This window comes from Etheostoma spectabile, chromosome 5 (assembly GCF_008692095.1).
Source record: "Etheostoma spectabile isolate EspeVRDwgs_2016 chromosome 5, UIUC_Espe_1.0, whole genome shotgun sequence".
NCBI classification, from domain to species: Eukaryota; Metazoa; Chordata; class Actinopteri; order Perciformes; family Percidae; genus Etheostoma; species Etheostoma spectabile.
Window position 1 is genome coordinate 31,269,963 of NC_045737.1, and position 16,034 is coordinate 31,285,996.

Consider the following 16,034-nt stretch of genomic DNA (forward strand, 5'->3'; position numbering starts at 1 on the left):
GAATTAAATTGTTAATAAATTAGTGCTTCGTTATGTTGATGATGTATCTATGTCATCTAGCCTATTATTATTTTCTGAATCACTTAGTTTCCTGCTTTCTTTTACATGTTGGAAATAAAATTCAAAGAAAGAAAGAAAAAAAGGCATAGCGTGTAGAACGGTAGGCCTAACGTAGTGGCAACATTTGGGATAACCTAATAAAAGGGAGACATTAAACTCAATCCAAAAAGGAGTGGGTATCTCTTAACTATCTTAACCTATGTTAAGAAGTAAGGGAACAAAATGGAAAGAGCCTAATCTAATAATAATAATAGTCCAATAATAATCAGGCTGAGAGTTGGACACAGAAACCTAAAAAACACATCACATTACAGAGAAGCATCCAACTGGTTTTTGTTGTTGTGATCATTGAGGTACCAGAAACTGTAGTATGTGATTATTAGTTACAGGAAATATGTATCTGACATACTGAACACTATAGGAACTCCAGAAGATGGCAGTGGTACACAATCAGATTAAGGTTGCAAGCTGCAGTTAAAACCCAAAGAAGAAGAACTGTGCCGCAACGTCGCCCTCTTGTGCCTCGGATATCAAATGACATGTCTGCTTTTGTCAACGACAACCGAGGCGAGTCAGACAGTCGTTTCGTTGGGTTTGCCTGTGGTGCTAGCCAGCCAGCAACAACCAGCCGCCTGAATGTAGATCCGCATGGGCTACTTCACCTCTTTCTTTCCAGATAACCCAGCGGAATCATAGATAAGGATCCCAGGATGGTCTTAGTGCATGTCGGATATCTGGTTCTTCCTGTATTCGGCTCAGTAAGAAACAGAGGTACGGTTTTAATATTCATATCGATCCAAAACATGTGCCCTGTTTATCTTAATATTCACTGCAGCTGTCTCTGGCTAGCTCGAGTTTAGCCTTTGGGTTAACGTTAGCTCTAGCATAAAATGAACGGTCAAATTATTCAAGAAACTGCCCGCAACGCGCTACTACTTTACTTTATATTAACTGCAGATTAATAGAAACACCCGAATAATAGTGTTTGTCGGTCGAATTCCGCTTATTTTAAGAAAAATACCGCCGCTCAAGATAAGCTAAGTGGCTCGTTGGCACAGGCTATGCCTTGGAACGGAAACATTTCTCACAAAGGATTTCACATGCACGGATTTAATTGTTTTCCTAGGATGGCGAAGGCATGACTCGTCCTACTCTCCCTCTGATTGGCCGGTACTCGTTGCCTACGTTGATTGGGTTTGTTAGGGTTAGACAAGACGAGTGGGATTGGTTAGGGTTAAGGTAAGAATGTGAGGGTAAGCCAATCAAATGCAGAGTAAGGCGGGACATGCCTTCGCCATCCTAGGGGGAAAAAAAAATACTCGCGCACGGGGATGCGGATCGGATGTCAAAACCACATTGCCGTGTAGACACTAGTAGTGTCAGACAATGTTATCCGAGATACATGTTTAATACGTGCGATTATTGTTTCACTAACATTACCAAATTTTTTAATTTCCCCCAAGGCTCTATCGTGAATCTGCACTGTAAAAAATACCGCAAAATAGACGTAGCCTTTCCAGCCAGCTAATCTGTGCCTGGATGATGTCATTTGAAGATCATCTGCTTCTGCTAGCGCTCGCCGTTTTTCTATCGTGATTTCAGTAGGCTATTATCCGTGTCAATTGGCCAATGTCTTAATCGATACATGGCCAATTGCCCTGGGAGCGTGGGCCTCTGAGCCACTAAAGTATTAGTCGCCCTTTTTATATTATTTGCTAATTGGCAATTCAGCAGCTGCTTGTTTGAAGCTGCCGACTTGCAAAACGACCGAGTATGCGGTCACAATTACACAATAGTAAAGCTACAGTGTAACATTAATTTCATAACAGTGGCATCAATGATTTCATTGTGCTTTTATTTCTGTTCTTATTTCCCTGTTTCATAGTATGGAGGCTGGCTCTACATTCTGCATTTATCAGATCTTTGTCGTCCCCCCCATTGTGTAGCTAATGATCATCTGCTGCTGTGTGGTGTGGCGTGGCCTCTGCCTGTTCTCTGCATTTAGCTGTATTGTGAATCCCTTCTTCATTTCCTCTTTCCATCAGAAGACGACATTGGTATTAAAAAGCACCCCCCCTCCCAAAAATGTATTTAGCCAAAGACTTTCCATGTTGAGCAGACTAAAACAATAGCTAACACTTAGAACAGAGCACCTTTTTTTTGTCTTTTTTTCTGTCAAATTGCTGTAGCACTGAGTAAACATTTAGCTCCTTTTTAGATGTCAGTTAAGTTAAATGTCATTGTGTACCTCCCATCCAGTCTTGATAGACAACATGCTGTAAATTCCTGTAAAGTGGATACATTTTGCATGCTCTTAAATACTGCACTGCATTGTTGAACACCAGAATTCGGCTCATCTTCCTTCTCTTCACACAAGGTGCAATGTACGTGATTGAAGTGACCTTTAATTAAAAAGAACAAAAAAACATGCTAATAATTGGAACCTAATGCATGCCGTTTTATTGTTAAAACCCAGCATTCCAGCCAATGCTGTCATGTGATCACTTGAAATGATTGAAGGTACAATGCACCTGCACACAACAACCTGCCATAACTGTCTCCATTTTTTGTGTAATCCTTTTGTTCCCTTTGCAAATTTCAAGCTTCGAATCACACTGAATTGTCAGGGCTGTTTGCCCCTTATAGGCAAATGAAAATCTAAACATTTTCGGAAGCAAAACATGCTCACTGGTGGTTCATCACTTCCCAATTTTCCCCACTAACATAAGGCCAAAATGCTATCCATTTCACAGGGATGCCTATTTTCCTGCACTGCTAAGGATATCCTCTATTAGTAATAACGTCTTTTATTGTTTGGTTGTGGTCTCTCTTTACCTTTTGTTCTGGTAATAGTACTTTCAATGCATGGTCACATTTATGATTCATAATTTTTTGTTTTTGTTTTTCTACATTGACTAGTGAAAATCCAATGTAATCTTTCTGTAGTAAAGATGTACCCTGCTGTACTGAAATCATGTGCTGTAGCCAACACGTCTGCTCATTGGATGCTGCTTTTGTTCTTTTTAACCCTATATGGAGCATGGTGGGCCTTGCCTTCAGTCTATGTTGTTTATTTTTGTTGCATGGATTTATACTATTATTACAAACAAACAAGAAAAAAAACACAAATTCCACATATACTAATATTTTTCAATAAAGAATATAGTGTTTTTCCTAACCTTCAGTGTGCTTCTTGCTGATTTCCATTTATTGTCCTCCCTCTCCTCGATCCCTACCTGCCCCCCTCCACCCCCCCACCCACCTACCTTCCCGCTGTGACAAAGATAGACAATATCCACGCTTCCTCCATCACAGGGCCTGAATGAGTCTATCTGCTGTCATTCATGGTGATCGTTTTCACTGAGACGCTTGAAAACGCAGTGTGCTACTTAGTCTAGACTCGAGCCTTCGACCCGCGGCAGCAAGGTCATCTCTTGTCTGCCCGGTAACACCGGCGGCCTGCAAATATTGCTGAAAGGTCACACTGCTTCCTTTGCTGGGGTTACTGCGTTTTTCAAGTGTACTCCTAGTAAATGCAATGTAGACGTTTGCCTATTTCCTCATGATTGTCTAAAAATATTTTCACTTTACATCAGAATTCTTCGTCTCTTTTGCACTGTCGAATTAGATTATATTTAAACCGTACTGTAATTTTACTGCACAGTTTGAATGTATAAACTCTAAAATTCACTGCTTCACTTTTTGCCAGATGGATGTAACCAATCACATTGAATCGCGCTCCACTGCAGACCTATCATGGCTTCGTTTAGCCAGGTTTTCCCTCAAATGTTCCAAAAAGCTGGAATTGTTATTGCTATATCTCATATCTTCCATAATCAAAAAGGTCTTGTAGTGTAAGCACAGTATTAAAACCATATTGCACCACAGCACAAGTTAGTCTGTATTTTTCTCCCTGTTGAGTCTCCACAGCAGTTTTTGCTGCAGTTGCCAAATAGCTGTGGTTGGAGAGTAAAAAAAAAAGCATTCAAGCTATTTCCTCTCAACTCCTGAATGTTCATATGGGAGAACAACAAGTAGAGCTGCACTGTGTGTGTAAGACACAAAGATAAAGTAGATTTCAGTTAAGCACAGATGTATAATCAGAATTTATTGAATGGTTTAACTTTTAAGGAGTGGGGAATTGTTCTTTACGGTTACACAGATAGAGACTTGGCATCTAAACAGTTTAATGATTATCTTCTAGACAGCCGGGTACTAAAGGTTTTACTCAGAGTGCACTGACCCACTGTCTGCTGCTGAATTTACAAGAATCGAGCTGCGTTGAAGACCATATACTGGTAGATTTAATCTTTTCTGATCCAGTTCGCTGAATCGGAAGACCAGGAGTCGATCCAGAGGTCGGAAATGCAATTAAAGAAACGAAAGCTCGTGTTTTTGTGTGCAGGACCAGAAATGGTTGTCATGTTCATGGTATTTGTGGTAACCATTTTCCCACCCCCACAGAAGTATTTGTCACCCTAGGTAAGAGTTAGGGCTTCATTAACATGCTATATCACACACACACGCACACACAGTGACACAACATTTCACCCACAATTAATTCCAGCTATTCTGCCCCCTCAGGTGCCTGACAACTTCTCATTATCCTCCACAGGATCCCATTTCAACCGGCAACAGCAGCAGCAGCACAGCCATGCTACCTCTTGCCGGCACTTCCAGTTAGGTCCTCAGGCCCCGCTGCCCATGGATTTCCCCATGCCCCACCCAGGGCAGCCACAGTCAGGCATTAACCCCCACATGGCCCCTCCGGGCCACCAGCATGGCCCTCCACTCCACCCGCCCCTCAACCCCCTGCCCGCTCCCCAGTTCCAGGACATCCCCGCCCCCCCCTTCCTACCTCAGGCATTACACCAGCAATACCTCCTCCAGCAGCAGATCCTCGAGGCCCAGCACCGACACATCCTGCCACCCTCCAGGTATCTACCCAGGTTCAATTCAATTTTATTTATGTAGCGCCAAATCACAACAACAGTTATCTCACAGCGCTTTTCATAAAAGAGCAAGTCTAGACCGTAGTCTTTGATGTCATTTACAGAAACCCAACAACACAGGTTTGCAGGGAAATTTATAAGAAATATAATTGAAAATGTTTCCACTTAACCTGTTTTGTACTGACATATTTAACAATTTTTCCTAGGATTATAATAAAAATAAAAATAAAAATGATTGGTTATTTGTTTTAGTAGACGTAATCCAGACAGAGGTCCTCACCAGGCCCACAGACTGCGGCCCGGCTATGAGTTTGCCCCCCCTCTTCATGTCCCCCCTCAGCCTCTGGTGCAGCAGCCCCGCTACCTGGCTGAGGGCACAGACTGGTAAGCAATATACTTTTATAATGCAGCATGTAGAGCCTCAGACGCAATAGGTCTCAGTTATTTTTACTTGTTTGAAAAGTGCATTGTCATGTTCTAAATTACATACAAGCAGTCTAAGTAAATAGTACAAAAAATGTATTACTAATTTATACATAACTAATAATTCAATTTGGAGTTGAAAAACAGCCCCCCTAAAAGTCAACTCTTATTAGACACTAAAATTGTCTATAAACAATGTAAACATCTCCCCAAATGTAATATGAATACATTCTTTTTGCAAAGTATGCAGTGTGACAGAAGAAAACAGTACAAGCAACTAAAAAAATGTCTGTCATGATGTAGGTTTAAATTTCATACCAACAGAAATGAAACATATTTGTACACTACTAATTTCTGCACCAATGATACTCAGTCGGACATGACCTTTTTTGTCAGCGTGTCTTAGTTTGATTGCTGCAGATGGCCATCAAATCTGGGTCAAGACTAGATGAAAGGGGTTTAAGACCAAGTAGGAAAAAAAACCAAAGCAAACCCACTCTTATTAGACACTAAAACTGTCAATAAACATGGCACGTCTTGCTGAATGTAGCAAAGATGCATAAGCAGTGTCATAAGGTGTAAAAACTTAAAATAAGCACTTTTGTAGTGCTGGAGAAAAATAAAGGCCGGAAAGGTAACATTCAACTAAATATGTAAAAGAAAAATGGGAAAGAGTGCTTAATACTGAGATATGAGAATTGAAAATGTGGTCATTCTTTATTATTATGAAAATCTGAGTGAGGAAAAAAAACACCTTACAATCACAAGACCAAACACACGGGGAGAGGTGTCAAAACTGAACTCAAGTACTGCAGCTCCGGTTAAAACTTAAGTCAATGGTATGCAATCTTTTTTTCTTTTTTTTTGTCTAAAGAACCTACACAGCAAGAACCCCTTCAATCATTTTAACCATTTGGATATATTTTTTAGTCAAACTGTAATTTCTAGTTTCTCAAATAAGTTCATCTTACTTCACAATCGTTCCAAGTACCTGCAGAAGTAGCCCCTCTGGTTCAAGTACTCCCTGCTTTGGAATCACTGGCTTAAATAATGCTTTTGTAATCCACTGTTATCCAAAACCAGGTTTGCCAGAAACACTATGAAACAATGACTTGTGTGTCATCAGCTGATTTGTCTTTTTGGTTTCTGTCCAGGGATCTAAGTGTAGATGCTGGGTTGCCCCCTCACCAGTATCACATCCATCCACTTCCGCAGCACTATCAGCACTACTTGACCTCTCCTAGGATGCACCACTTCCCTAGAAACAATGCCTCAACACAAGTGGTGAGCCCCCTCTGCCTCAGTACAGTCAATCACGTACGTCTTGATGAACTCCTAAGTACGCTCCTCTGGGTTTCTCAGAATAGTCTTGATACCCAGCAACAGGGTATGACCTGTGTTCCAGTTTTTTTTCCCCCTCTAATTTCCACTGCAGAGCTGATGCAAGCTTCTTTTATCTGTCTTCTTCCAGGTTGTCCATGAGATCAGAAACTACCCATATCCCCAGCTGCACTTGCTGGCTCTGCAGAGTCTCAATCCCTCCCGACATGCGTCTGCTGTTAGAGAGAGCTATGAGGTTTGTGTCGCTGCTTCCTCTCTCTCCTCAGCAGATGCACCAGTCTGCACTATTTATCATTGTTTTTTTTCTGTGACCAATGCTCTGGACAGCGTCGAGTGTGGAACTGATTTCCAAATACTCCGGCTTCCAGATGACTCAAATTGTCCAACTGCCTTTAATCTAATGACATTTGTTTTCATGTAACAAAATGCAGTTGTTTTCTGAGAGTCTCTTACCCGTTCCTTGAAGCACCAATTTCATTTTAGTGTTCCACGCTTGTATGTCTTTTGCATTCGAATGTGTTATCATACAAATGTTCATTTTAATCTCGACATAAATGCCTTTTTGTCAGACTTTCAACTTTTACCAAAAAGAATTAAAAGACGTATCCTTTCTAGGAGCTTCTGCAGCTGGAGGACAGGCTGGGCAGTGTAAACCGTGGAGCGGTCCAAACCACCATAGAGAGATTCACTTTCCCTCATAAGTACAAAAAGGTAAAACAAATGGTCAGCTTTTAACACGCTAGATAAGTGATGGGTCTTTTTAATGTGGTCTGGTACAGACTAGTCTATATCTGTGATGTTCCCCGTCTGGGATTGCTCCAAGATATTCCGCCGGATGCATGTATTTTCACCGTTTCCTTCCGCCTTTTTTGCGTTAGAATTTTAAACTCCGATGGATTACTGAGGACTACGGTTGACTGCTCCTCAGATCTCTGCAAGGTAAATTGAGACCGCTAGGTTGACTATCTGTCCAATCTGAGTTTTCTCTCACACAACTATTTTACAGCGGCTCAGTGCGGAGTTTAGCACCGCCCATGACGATTCTAATTGGTTTAAAGAAATGCCAATAAACCAGAGCACGTTTTTCTCCCATCCCGGAAAGCTATGTGGAGTAGCCAGACCCTCCTTCACTCTGCAGCGTGTGGATGGTCTGGCAAAGCGAGACTAGGTACAGACAAAGTCATCAGGCAAGAAAAAAAGTTGATCTAGATGTGAAAGACGGGGATGGAAAAAGGGCAGCGCAGGGTCGAAAGGATCAAAGAGTGAAGAAGAGAGTGGGAAGATGGCCACGACTCTTACAGCAGTTCAAAGGTCAAATTTATTTCCCTTAGCAGATTAGTGAGGTCTGCAGTGTGCACAATCCAAGGCGAGGGATGACTCATCCAGCTGTCTGCAGCTACAGTATGTGCGTGGAATGAATTTTAAAAAGTGTCTACACTGAGTGTGACCCAAATACTCAGAAAAGAGTGTCAGATCATTTGCTACATTATGAGCGTGAAGAAGTAATTGAGTGTTTTCCATCTGATGTCTAGTTTCTTTTCTGGAAAGCATGATTAGGTGACTCTTTTCTTCTTCTTTGTCTGGGCTGACTCAGAGCCACACAAGGCATAAACATGACCGCTCCGAACACGCAGATGCACGACACACCTAAATAATTAAAGCCTGTTTGCCTTTCTCTCACTGCAGAGAATACCCCAGGACCTGAAGATGTGTCTGGAGGACGAGGAGCTGGACACCGATGAGAAGTGCACCATCTGTCTGTCAATGCTGGAAGATGGAGAGGATGTCAGGTGCGACTATACACTCATCTTCCCCGTGGGATTCATTCGTTTTATCTCTCCTGGTCCTCACTTACATGCAGCCTTTAGCAAATGAAAAGTACCAGTGTGGAAACGTTGGCCTGCCGGCCATTTTGTCGATCACTCTCACTGATCACAGTCCACCACTTGTCCAGATGGAAATATCTCAACTATTCAATAAATTGCCTTGAAATTTTGTACAGACATCCATGGCCCCTAATCCTACTGACTTCCCATGATCCCTTGACTCGTCCTCTAGCGCCACCTGCAGGTTGACATTTGTGGTTTTTGAGTGAAACATTTGATGAATTATCATGAAATTTGATTTGCATACTTATCTCCCCCTGTAGATGAATTGTAATAACTTTCTTCATCCCTGGACAATTATCTAGCGCCATCATCAGTCAAAATTGTAATTTGTCAAAGACTCTGGATTTTGAGTAAATACCTGCAAAAACTTCACCTTTACACTGTGCATTAGTCAATTGGAGGATTGTTTTGGTGAGTTTGTTAGTAGATCTCTTCTATGTGTTTCTTGCCTGGTGAGGTTTTACAATGACTTGAAAGTCCTGGAGACAGACATTATGGAATGTCTCATTTGTCCATAATATTTGTTTTTACATCCAACCTCTATAATGCAGTGGACTTAAGCACAGTGTTGTAACCAAAATATACTCTTAATTGTTTGGGGAAAGCTGCTTGAGGTCTTGTCTCCCCCCCAGACAGATAACATTTGTCAATTTATATATATATACACACCGTTTTGCTTCAGAATGGATATACAGTCATACAGTCTAAGCTCTTTTTAACTGTAAAATTGTTGCCATGTGAGTTCAAAGCATCAGTTTTGAAAATCCTATCACAGGATTTACTTCAGAACCTCATCTTGAAAATACTGCCTGAAGGCAACATTAGTGTATCACACAATCTTATGATGTGTGTCTAGTGTTGGGGCCTGTCTAACTGGCAAAGTGACAGAGGAATTTCACTTTGTGGAAAAGAAATGAAAGTTTCATGTTTTCTCGGGTTTGAGGGTGAATCTGTTTGAAAGAAGAAAATCGATAGTTATGAATTATAACTCCAGATTCTATGAGTAGCCCTCTAAGAGCTGACGCTATTGAGTTCATCCCTTGCGTCCAGCAAGGGCCCCAGCTACACATCCGCCAATACTGTACATAACATGAGCGGACCCGTTGTTCGTTTCCCAACATCAGAATTTTTCTTCAGCCAATGTTAGAGGAGCAGGTGGGCCGGATCTTAGAGGGCTACGCCTATACTCATAGAATCTGGAGTTACAATTTGTAACTATCTATTCTATTTCGTATAGGCTTCTCCCTCTAAGATCTGATGCTATTGGGTTAGGGCGAAGCTGATGTAGTCAATGCCACCTGCAACAGGGCCCACAAGCAGAACTAACTAACTATTCCCCCCAATGCACTGGAGATGGTATCAGATGTCAGTCTATTATTCTGCTAGAAACGGCCTGCCATGATAATGACTTAATGACCTAACTGGTTGCAAGGCCCAGGTCATTATTGCAGGTGTACATGGTTAGTGGAAAATTAGTCATGACTCGACACAATAAGTTATGGGACGCCCGCTGTTCTCCCAGCACGTAGTGCAGAAGTGGTGAGGATAGCAGGCAGAACACACATGCAACGGCAACAGAGGGATCACTGCACCTTGTCTTGGCACTGACAGCCTGGCTCTCATGACAATCAAGTTCATGTCCACTCCCAGATAAACTATTGATTGTGCGGGGACCAGGGAACAGCCGCAGCTGAGCGGTCATGGCGAAGACAGCAGAGATAGCGGACATAATAGCAAGAAACGGTTTTGCTCAGCGTCGCAGCCGCCTAGGCGGTACACAGCTACATATCAGTGAGGCAAGCATGGACCTGGTTACGGGGAGACGGAGGTGTGGGCTTCCGATGGAATATGGGCTGTCGGAAGCGAGGTGGAGGCCAGGCTCTGCCGCCTTGGTGGGACCGCCGTCCATCTACCGGGTTAGGGGAATGCTACTCGGCATTCATGCAGGTCAAGAACAATAACCTAGTGATGGGCAGGGAGCCCGCCCACTGCAAAAGGAGAGAACAAGAGAAAGCCGCTGGTGTGGTGCTAGAAACAAAGAGAGCCGCCTTTGTACACACACACACGCATGTCTATGCAAGAGTGACCAATGACTGTGGTTTTATATTCTTCTTGTCCTGCACATGTCAGTTATATATTTATGTGAGAGTGTTACCTTCAAAACGACTCATTTGTGAGACACTTCTAATAGTTTTGCACATTCCGATCTATTCCTGTAAACTGGTGTCCCCTTAACGCTGACCCTGCCATGGAAGCTTCCTGAGAATAGTTAGTTACATTTGAACACCTGCATGCATAAATACCAACCTATCAGACGGGGTCCCGTCGGTCTGCCCAGCTGCCATCCCCCTCCCTGACAACCGGACAAGCCAGAAAGGCTTTAAGCTCTTTAGATGGCAGGCAGGCGCTGAGCTGGCAGGAGGCATCATGGGTGAGCGCCAGGCCCGCGTGAGCGGCACCAAGGCAGGACTCGCAACGGGGGGGGGGGGGGGGAGAGGTGACGGCAGGATGTAGCTGGTCCAGCAGCTGGTACAGAGGTGAACACCGCTGGAAGTAGAGGTCTTCATACTGTTAGCTTGAAGAAAATAGGGAAACAAACAAGCTCATATTATATACAAGGGGAGAAAGTAAATCCTCACAACTGCGCATGTGTAAAGGGATGAACCCAATAGTGTCAGCTCTTAAAGGGCGAAGCCTATACCAGACAGAAGATGTGGTGATAGTTTAGTGTTGAATGTTGATTGCATTATTTATGCAACCGACATGCAATTCTGTATTCTTCAGGGCATCCATCATTCAAGACATTTCAGGTTTTGTTTATTTCTAAATGACAAGGTTGATGGTAAAGAAGACAACTGGGAGAAGAGCATATGTCTTTGGTTCTGTGGATTTGTAGCAGCAGTCAAAGTTTCCCCTCAGATCAAATCAAATGCGAAATTTGACCACAGGAAGTAACTTGAGACGGATTCTGACGCCAAATGTGAACCGCATACAGACAACTGGATCTATTCTAGACACAATCTGGATACTTCAATCATGGGCATGACAGGATCTATTTACCACATGCACATTGAAGATTTAAAGGACTAACTTTACCTTTAACTTTGGTGTAAAAATTAATTCCTGGACTTATTTCCATTGTTGTCACTAATCTTCACACAGTTCATTAACCTTTTATCAAGACAAGCATCCAATGTATGACATGAAAAATGTTTGGAAAAATTGGAACTTAAAATAATCGATTGTTTGGCTATAAAGTTATAGAACGCTGTTATGTCATCTTCGTGATCAACTAATTGTTACACCTCTAAAACAGAAAAGGTAAAAAGTACTAAAGACACACAAAACAACAATTTTACGACATACAAATATCAATGAATAAAATCTTAGAGACCAAATCGGAATCTTAGAAATTGCATTGTGAGCAAAAGACTTTCCAATGAAAATCATGAATCTGAAAGTTGGATAATATTTTTTCAGATAAACTGAAGAATTGAGAAACTTCTACTTAAACTTCTACATTAATCAACCTTTTGGATTATCTAAAAGATTTGCTGTTTATCATTATGTAAAGTTGACATTTTAGAGGTTACCTGGTTTTAAAAGGGAAGCAATTAAATGTTACCGAACATTTACGTGATGTGAATTCCTACATTTATGTCTAAATCATGTCCGTGTCTCTTCTGTGTCTCTAGGAGATTACCCTGCATGCACCTCTTCCACCAGGCATGTGTGGACCAGTGGCTGGCCACCAGCAGGAAGTGCCCCATCTGCAGAGTGGACATTGAGACCCAGCTGGCCCCCGACAGTTGATAGCTCCTGTCGACTCCTGCAGCTTTGGATCTGGTCTTGTTAATTCTTCATTGCCTCCCTCTGGGGGAAGCTCTGCCAAACACCCCTCTCTTCCCCTCTGCATCACGCAACGAGCCTGCCTTCTAAGACAGCTGTGACAGAGGGATCAACAAAGCACACTCACCTACAACACAACAAGGGATGGGGTTTGATGCATAGGTAGGAGGCTGGACTGAAGGTTGGTTTGAATGGACTTGCTGGATGTAAAAGGTAGGAGCTGACACGTGTGGACAGATGTGCTGAGGCTTCACACACAGATTCTGTCAGATTGTGTACCCAATGTACCGTGTACTTTCTCCATACAGCCATCAAGGGAGGACACTAACCACCAACCTCCCCAGCTCAGTGTGGCATATTAAGTCAATTTCTTTGCCACAACATCTAAACCCACCCCCCCCCCCCCCCTCCCCAGGCCTGTGAAAAAAATCCTTTAAGCTGCACTCTGCCCAAGCCCTCAGCACATCTGTACAGAACATTATCAAATGATTAGCATGAGGTTGTTTGGTGTGAACTCTTGTAGCTGAACGCTTGTGGTGTAATGAAGTATAGTACTGAATAAGTATTTACAGAGTAATAGTGTTGTGTAGCAAGCAAAAGCCTTTTGAGAAATATGTTTGTGCAAAATAAACCCACAGAGAGGTTGAATACGGCTCAAATAGGAGAGAATATTCAGTGTGTTAATTAATCATAGACAATGAGGAAAGAGCTAGTTGTGTGAAAAGGCCAAAAATCCCTCTTTCTTGTCTAACATGGTTTTGGATTTACAGTTAGTAGATGCCATCAGAGTTGATGCTAAACCCGCTAACTGCAGGCATGGCTTCCAGTGATCTGTGTAGTGTTGTAGTCGGGCCTCTATTATCTAGAGCAGAGGCCTCAGATGTGCATGCTGTATGGCAGGCTTGGGCTGTGTCGTTAATATTGTGGAGCAGTAGAAACAGGGACTGTGTCTGTGCATGTGAACCGTATACTATGACTCTGACGATCCCACTCATTCATAGAGGAGGACAAGAATGCACCTAATACCCCGTCCCCACCTCCCCACACTCCCTCTTCCCCCACTCATCCCGAGTAGACCAAAGTTGCCCTTAGACACAGATCTCCGACCAATGTAGCATTTCTCTCCTGATATTCAAGGTTAGGATTCAAAGAGCTGCTAGTAGATCTGGGTCTAACTGCAACTCCTCTCTGTTGCCTCACTCATGGCATGACCATATGACACGAGAGGCAGGCATGGGCTTGAGGATGCAGTGCCTGAGGTCTTGCCATAAGAGTGAATAAAATCTGACATTTGTATTACCTACTACCAGAACCTTATTGCCTATCAAACAAGCACATGTGATTTCTATATACAGTGAATTGGCTCCATTTCAATCTAAGTTGCTCCCACTGTTATTAAAAGACTGTGTCTGGTGTTACAGGGAAAATACAAACCTGCCTGTGATATGTGCTAGAATGTGTATGATTGTCCCCATACCCCCTCCCCCATGGTAGTGGCGTATGGTATTGCTAGAACAACTGTGATCCGTTCAGTGATAGAAGCCGTTTTCTCTACATCATGCATGAACCATGGTGGCGTAGTTCACTTGAAGGAGGGTGAAAGGGAGAAAAAGCCATCCATTTGAAAATACCAAACAATTCTTAACATTATTTTGTTTTCAATTGTCTTTTTCTGCCATTTCCTTTTTTCTTCTTACTTGTATTTTTATTTATTTTTTTGCTCACATGCCAATTTGGACATGGTACTAATATGCCGAGTCCTTGTCCATTTTAACCATGGTGAAGAAAAAGCTGCAATGCTGCAAAAACATATTTATTGTTGTTATAATGTAGCTTGTGTTTTGTAAATGCACTATAATATGGAGTTGCCTGATTTTAGTTTTTTTTGGTTTGGTGGTGTGGGTTCCTCTTGTCCTAGATTTTGTGTTTCTATTAAGTTACAAGTATTTTCATGCTTCCTTGTGTATTATTGGAGGGTAACTTGACTGTTTTGTGTTGCGTTTTTTTTCTTCTTTTTGTATGAAACCTCCATCCAAAAAACTACAGATGGATGAAAATGGAGGTTTTGCTATAGTTCACATAGAATGCTGTGATTAAAGATGCCTTAAGTATTTAACAATCATTATTTATTACTAACTGTAGCTAGCTAGCTATTGTGGTGGAATATTTAATGTCTCTATCTCATAACTTTGCAATTTAATCAATATATTTATTTAAAATAACACAAAATATAAAAAAAAGAATACCTCATTATGCATTGGTTGGTGGGGATGCTTTTGCATGCCGTCTGTTTTCTTTTTCAAAGGAGAAAAAAAAGAAACCTGTTAAAAAAAAAAAAGACTTTGGGGGGGGGGGGGGTGTTTCCCAACACATTTTCTAACCAGCATGGTGCTGTTGATCTGGATTACATTCCATTCATGTCATCCTTTTGATTTTATTATTACGTCTGTTCATTTGATAAACCTCACCCCTGCTTTGATCTGAAGCAGATTTTTGTCTTAGTATGGTTCCACAATTCGCTTGCTTTTGTTATATGACACCGCTTTGTTTCCCATAATCAGTCATATTTGATTTCATTTTTGATATACGTTTGATTTTTGACCATGTTCATGTCATGTATCATATCTGGATCTTAAATTAGTGCTTATTATTTTCGGTCCCACATAATGATATGTATTTGTCCTTATGTATTGCTGGCAGTTGCTTTGTGTGGGATTTTGGGGAAGTATCTAACATGCTAACTTGAGCCATTGGTCTTATTGAGCAAATTTCTGGTGTACTGTGGTCATACAATATAGATAGCGTGTTTTACACCTGGGTATAATAAGCTAACTTCGTTTTCGATGTGCATTTCTTATTAATACTCTACTAATCCTGCAAATTATTATACCATGTATTGGATTGGAATTAAGCTGGCTGGTCTTACTATTATTTCATTTCGTGCTCTCACTGGCCTTACCCCACGTCCTCCACAGTGTACCCCATTACTCCAGAGCGAACTGGACAGTAGCCATAGTATTAACTCAAGCTGATGAACCGGAATGAACAGTAGAACTTAAAGCACAAGCTTTTTAATGCATGTCCTTCTCAGGTTTTCCTATGTGTATGTGGGAGTAGCTCTGTAGATGTGTTTATTATGATGCTGTACTTTCTTGAATATTTCAGATGTTTCTTTGCTGCTGAAAAAATGTTGATTATTAACCTGCCAGTGAAAAAGGGAAGTGGCCATCTTTGTACAACACACTGCTGTTTTGCTGTAACCGCGCAATGTTTTATGATCTTGAGTATTTTATAGAAAAGTAGAAGTATGTATCAATAATATGAAAGCAATAGCTAAATCATAATGAAGAATAACATGATCAGTGAATATTGTGGAAAATCTTTAGATTCACTCTGGGTGGATTTTGTACTGTATTTATTACTAATGATGATGCAAAAAGTTGCATAGCTTAACCCAAACTGTTCTGTCTCTTTTTTATTTATTGTCTTGTATATGATCTTTTTGTATGTGTTTTTCAAA

General features: G+C 41.6%; 1 protein-coding gene across 5 annotated transcripts; it reads left to right on the forward strand.

Moving 5' to 3' along the window:
• The first annotated feature begins 539 nt into the window (after positions 1-539).
• ark2cb (arkadia (RNF111) C-terminal like ring finger ubiquitin ligase 2Cb) lies at positions 540-14,822 on the forward strand. Of its 5 annotated transcripts, XM_032516541.1 has the most exons (9): positions 548-831; positions 1,946-4,542; positions 4,676-5,009; positions 5,265-5,396; positions 6,590-6,719; positions 6,907-7,011; positions 7,392-7,487; positions 8,463-8,566; positions 12,361-14,822. In XM_032516541.1, the coding sequence occupies exons 3-9, from the start codon at positions 4,765-4,767 to the stop codon at positions 12,476-12,478; spliced, it is 930 nt and encodes a 309-aa protein (XP_032372432.1). In that variant the 5' UTR covers positions 548-831; positions 1,946-4,542; positions 4,676-4,764; the 3' UTR covers positions 12,479-14,822. The 5 variants fall into 5 exon arrangements, with proteins under 5 accessions (XP_032372430.1, XP_032372428.1, XP_032372431.1 ...); XM_032516539.1 differs by lacking the exon at positions 1,946-4,542 and having other exon boundaries at positions 540-831; positions 7,404-7,487; XM_032516537.1 differs by lacking the exon at positions 1,946-4,542 and having other exon boundaries at positions 541-831.
• The last annotated feature ends 1,212 nt before the right edge of the window (positions 14,823-16,034 follow it).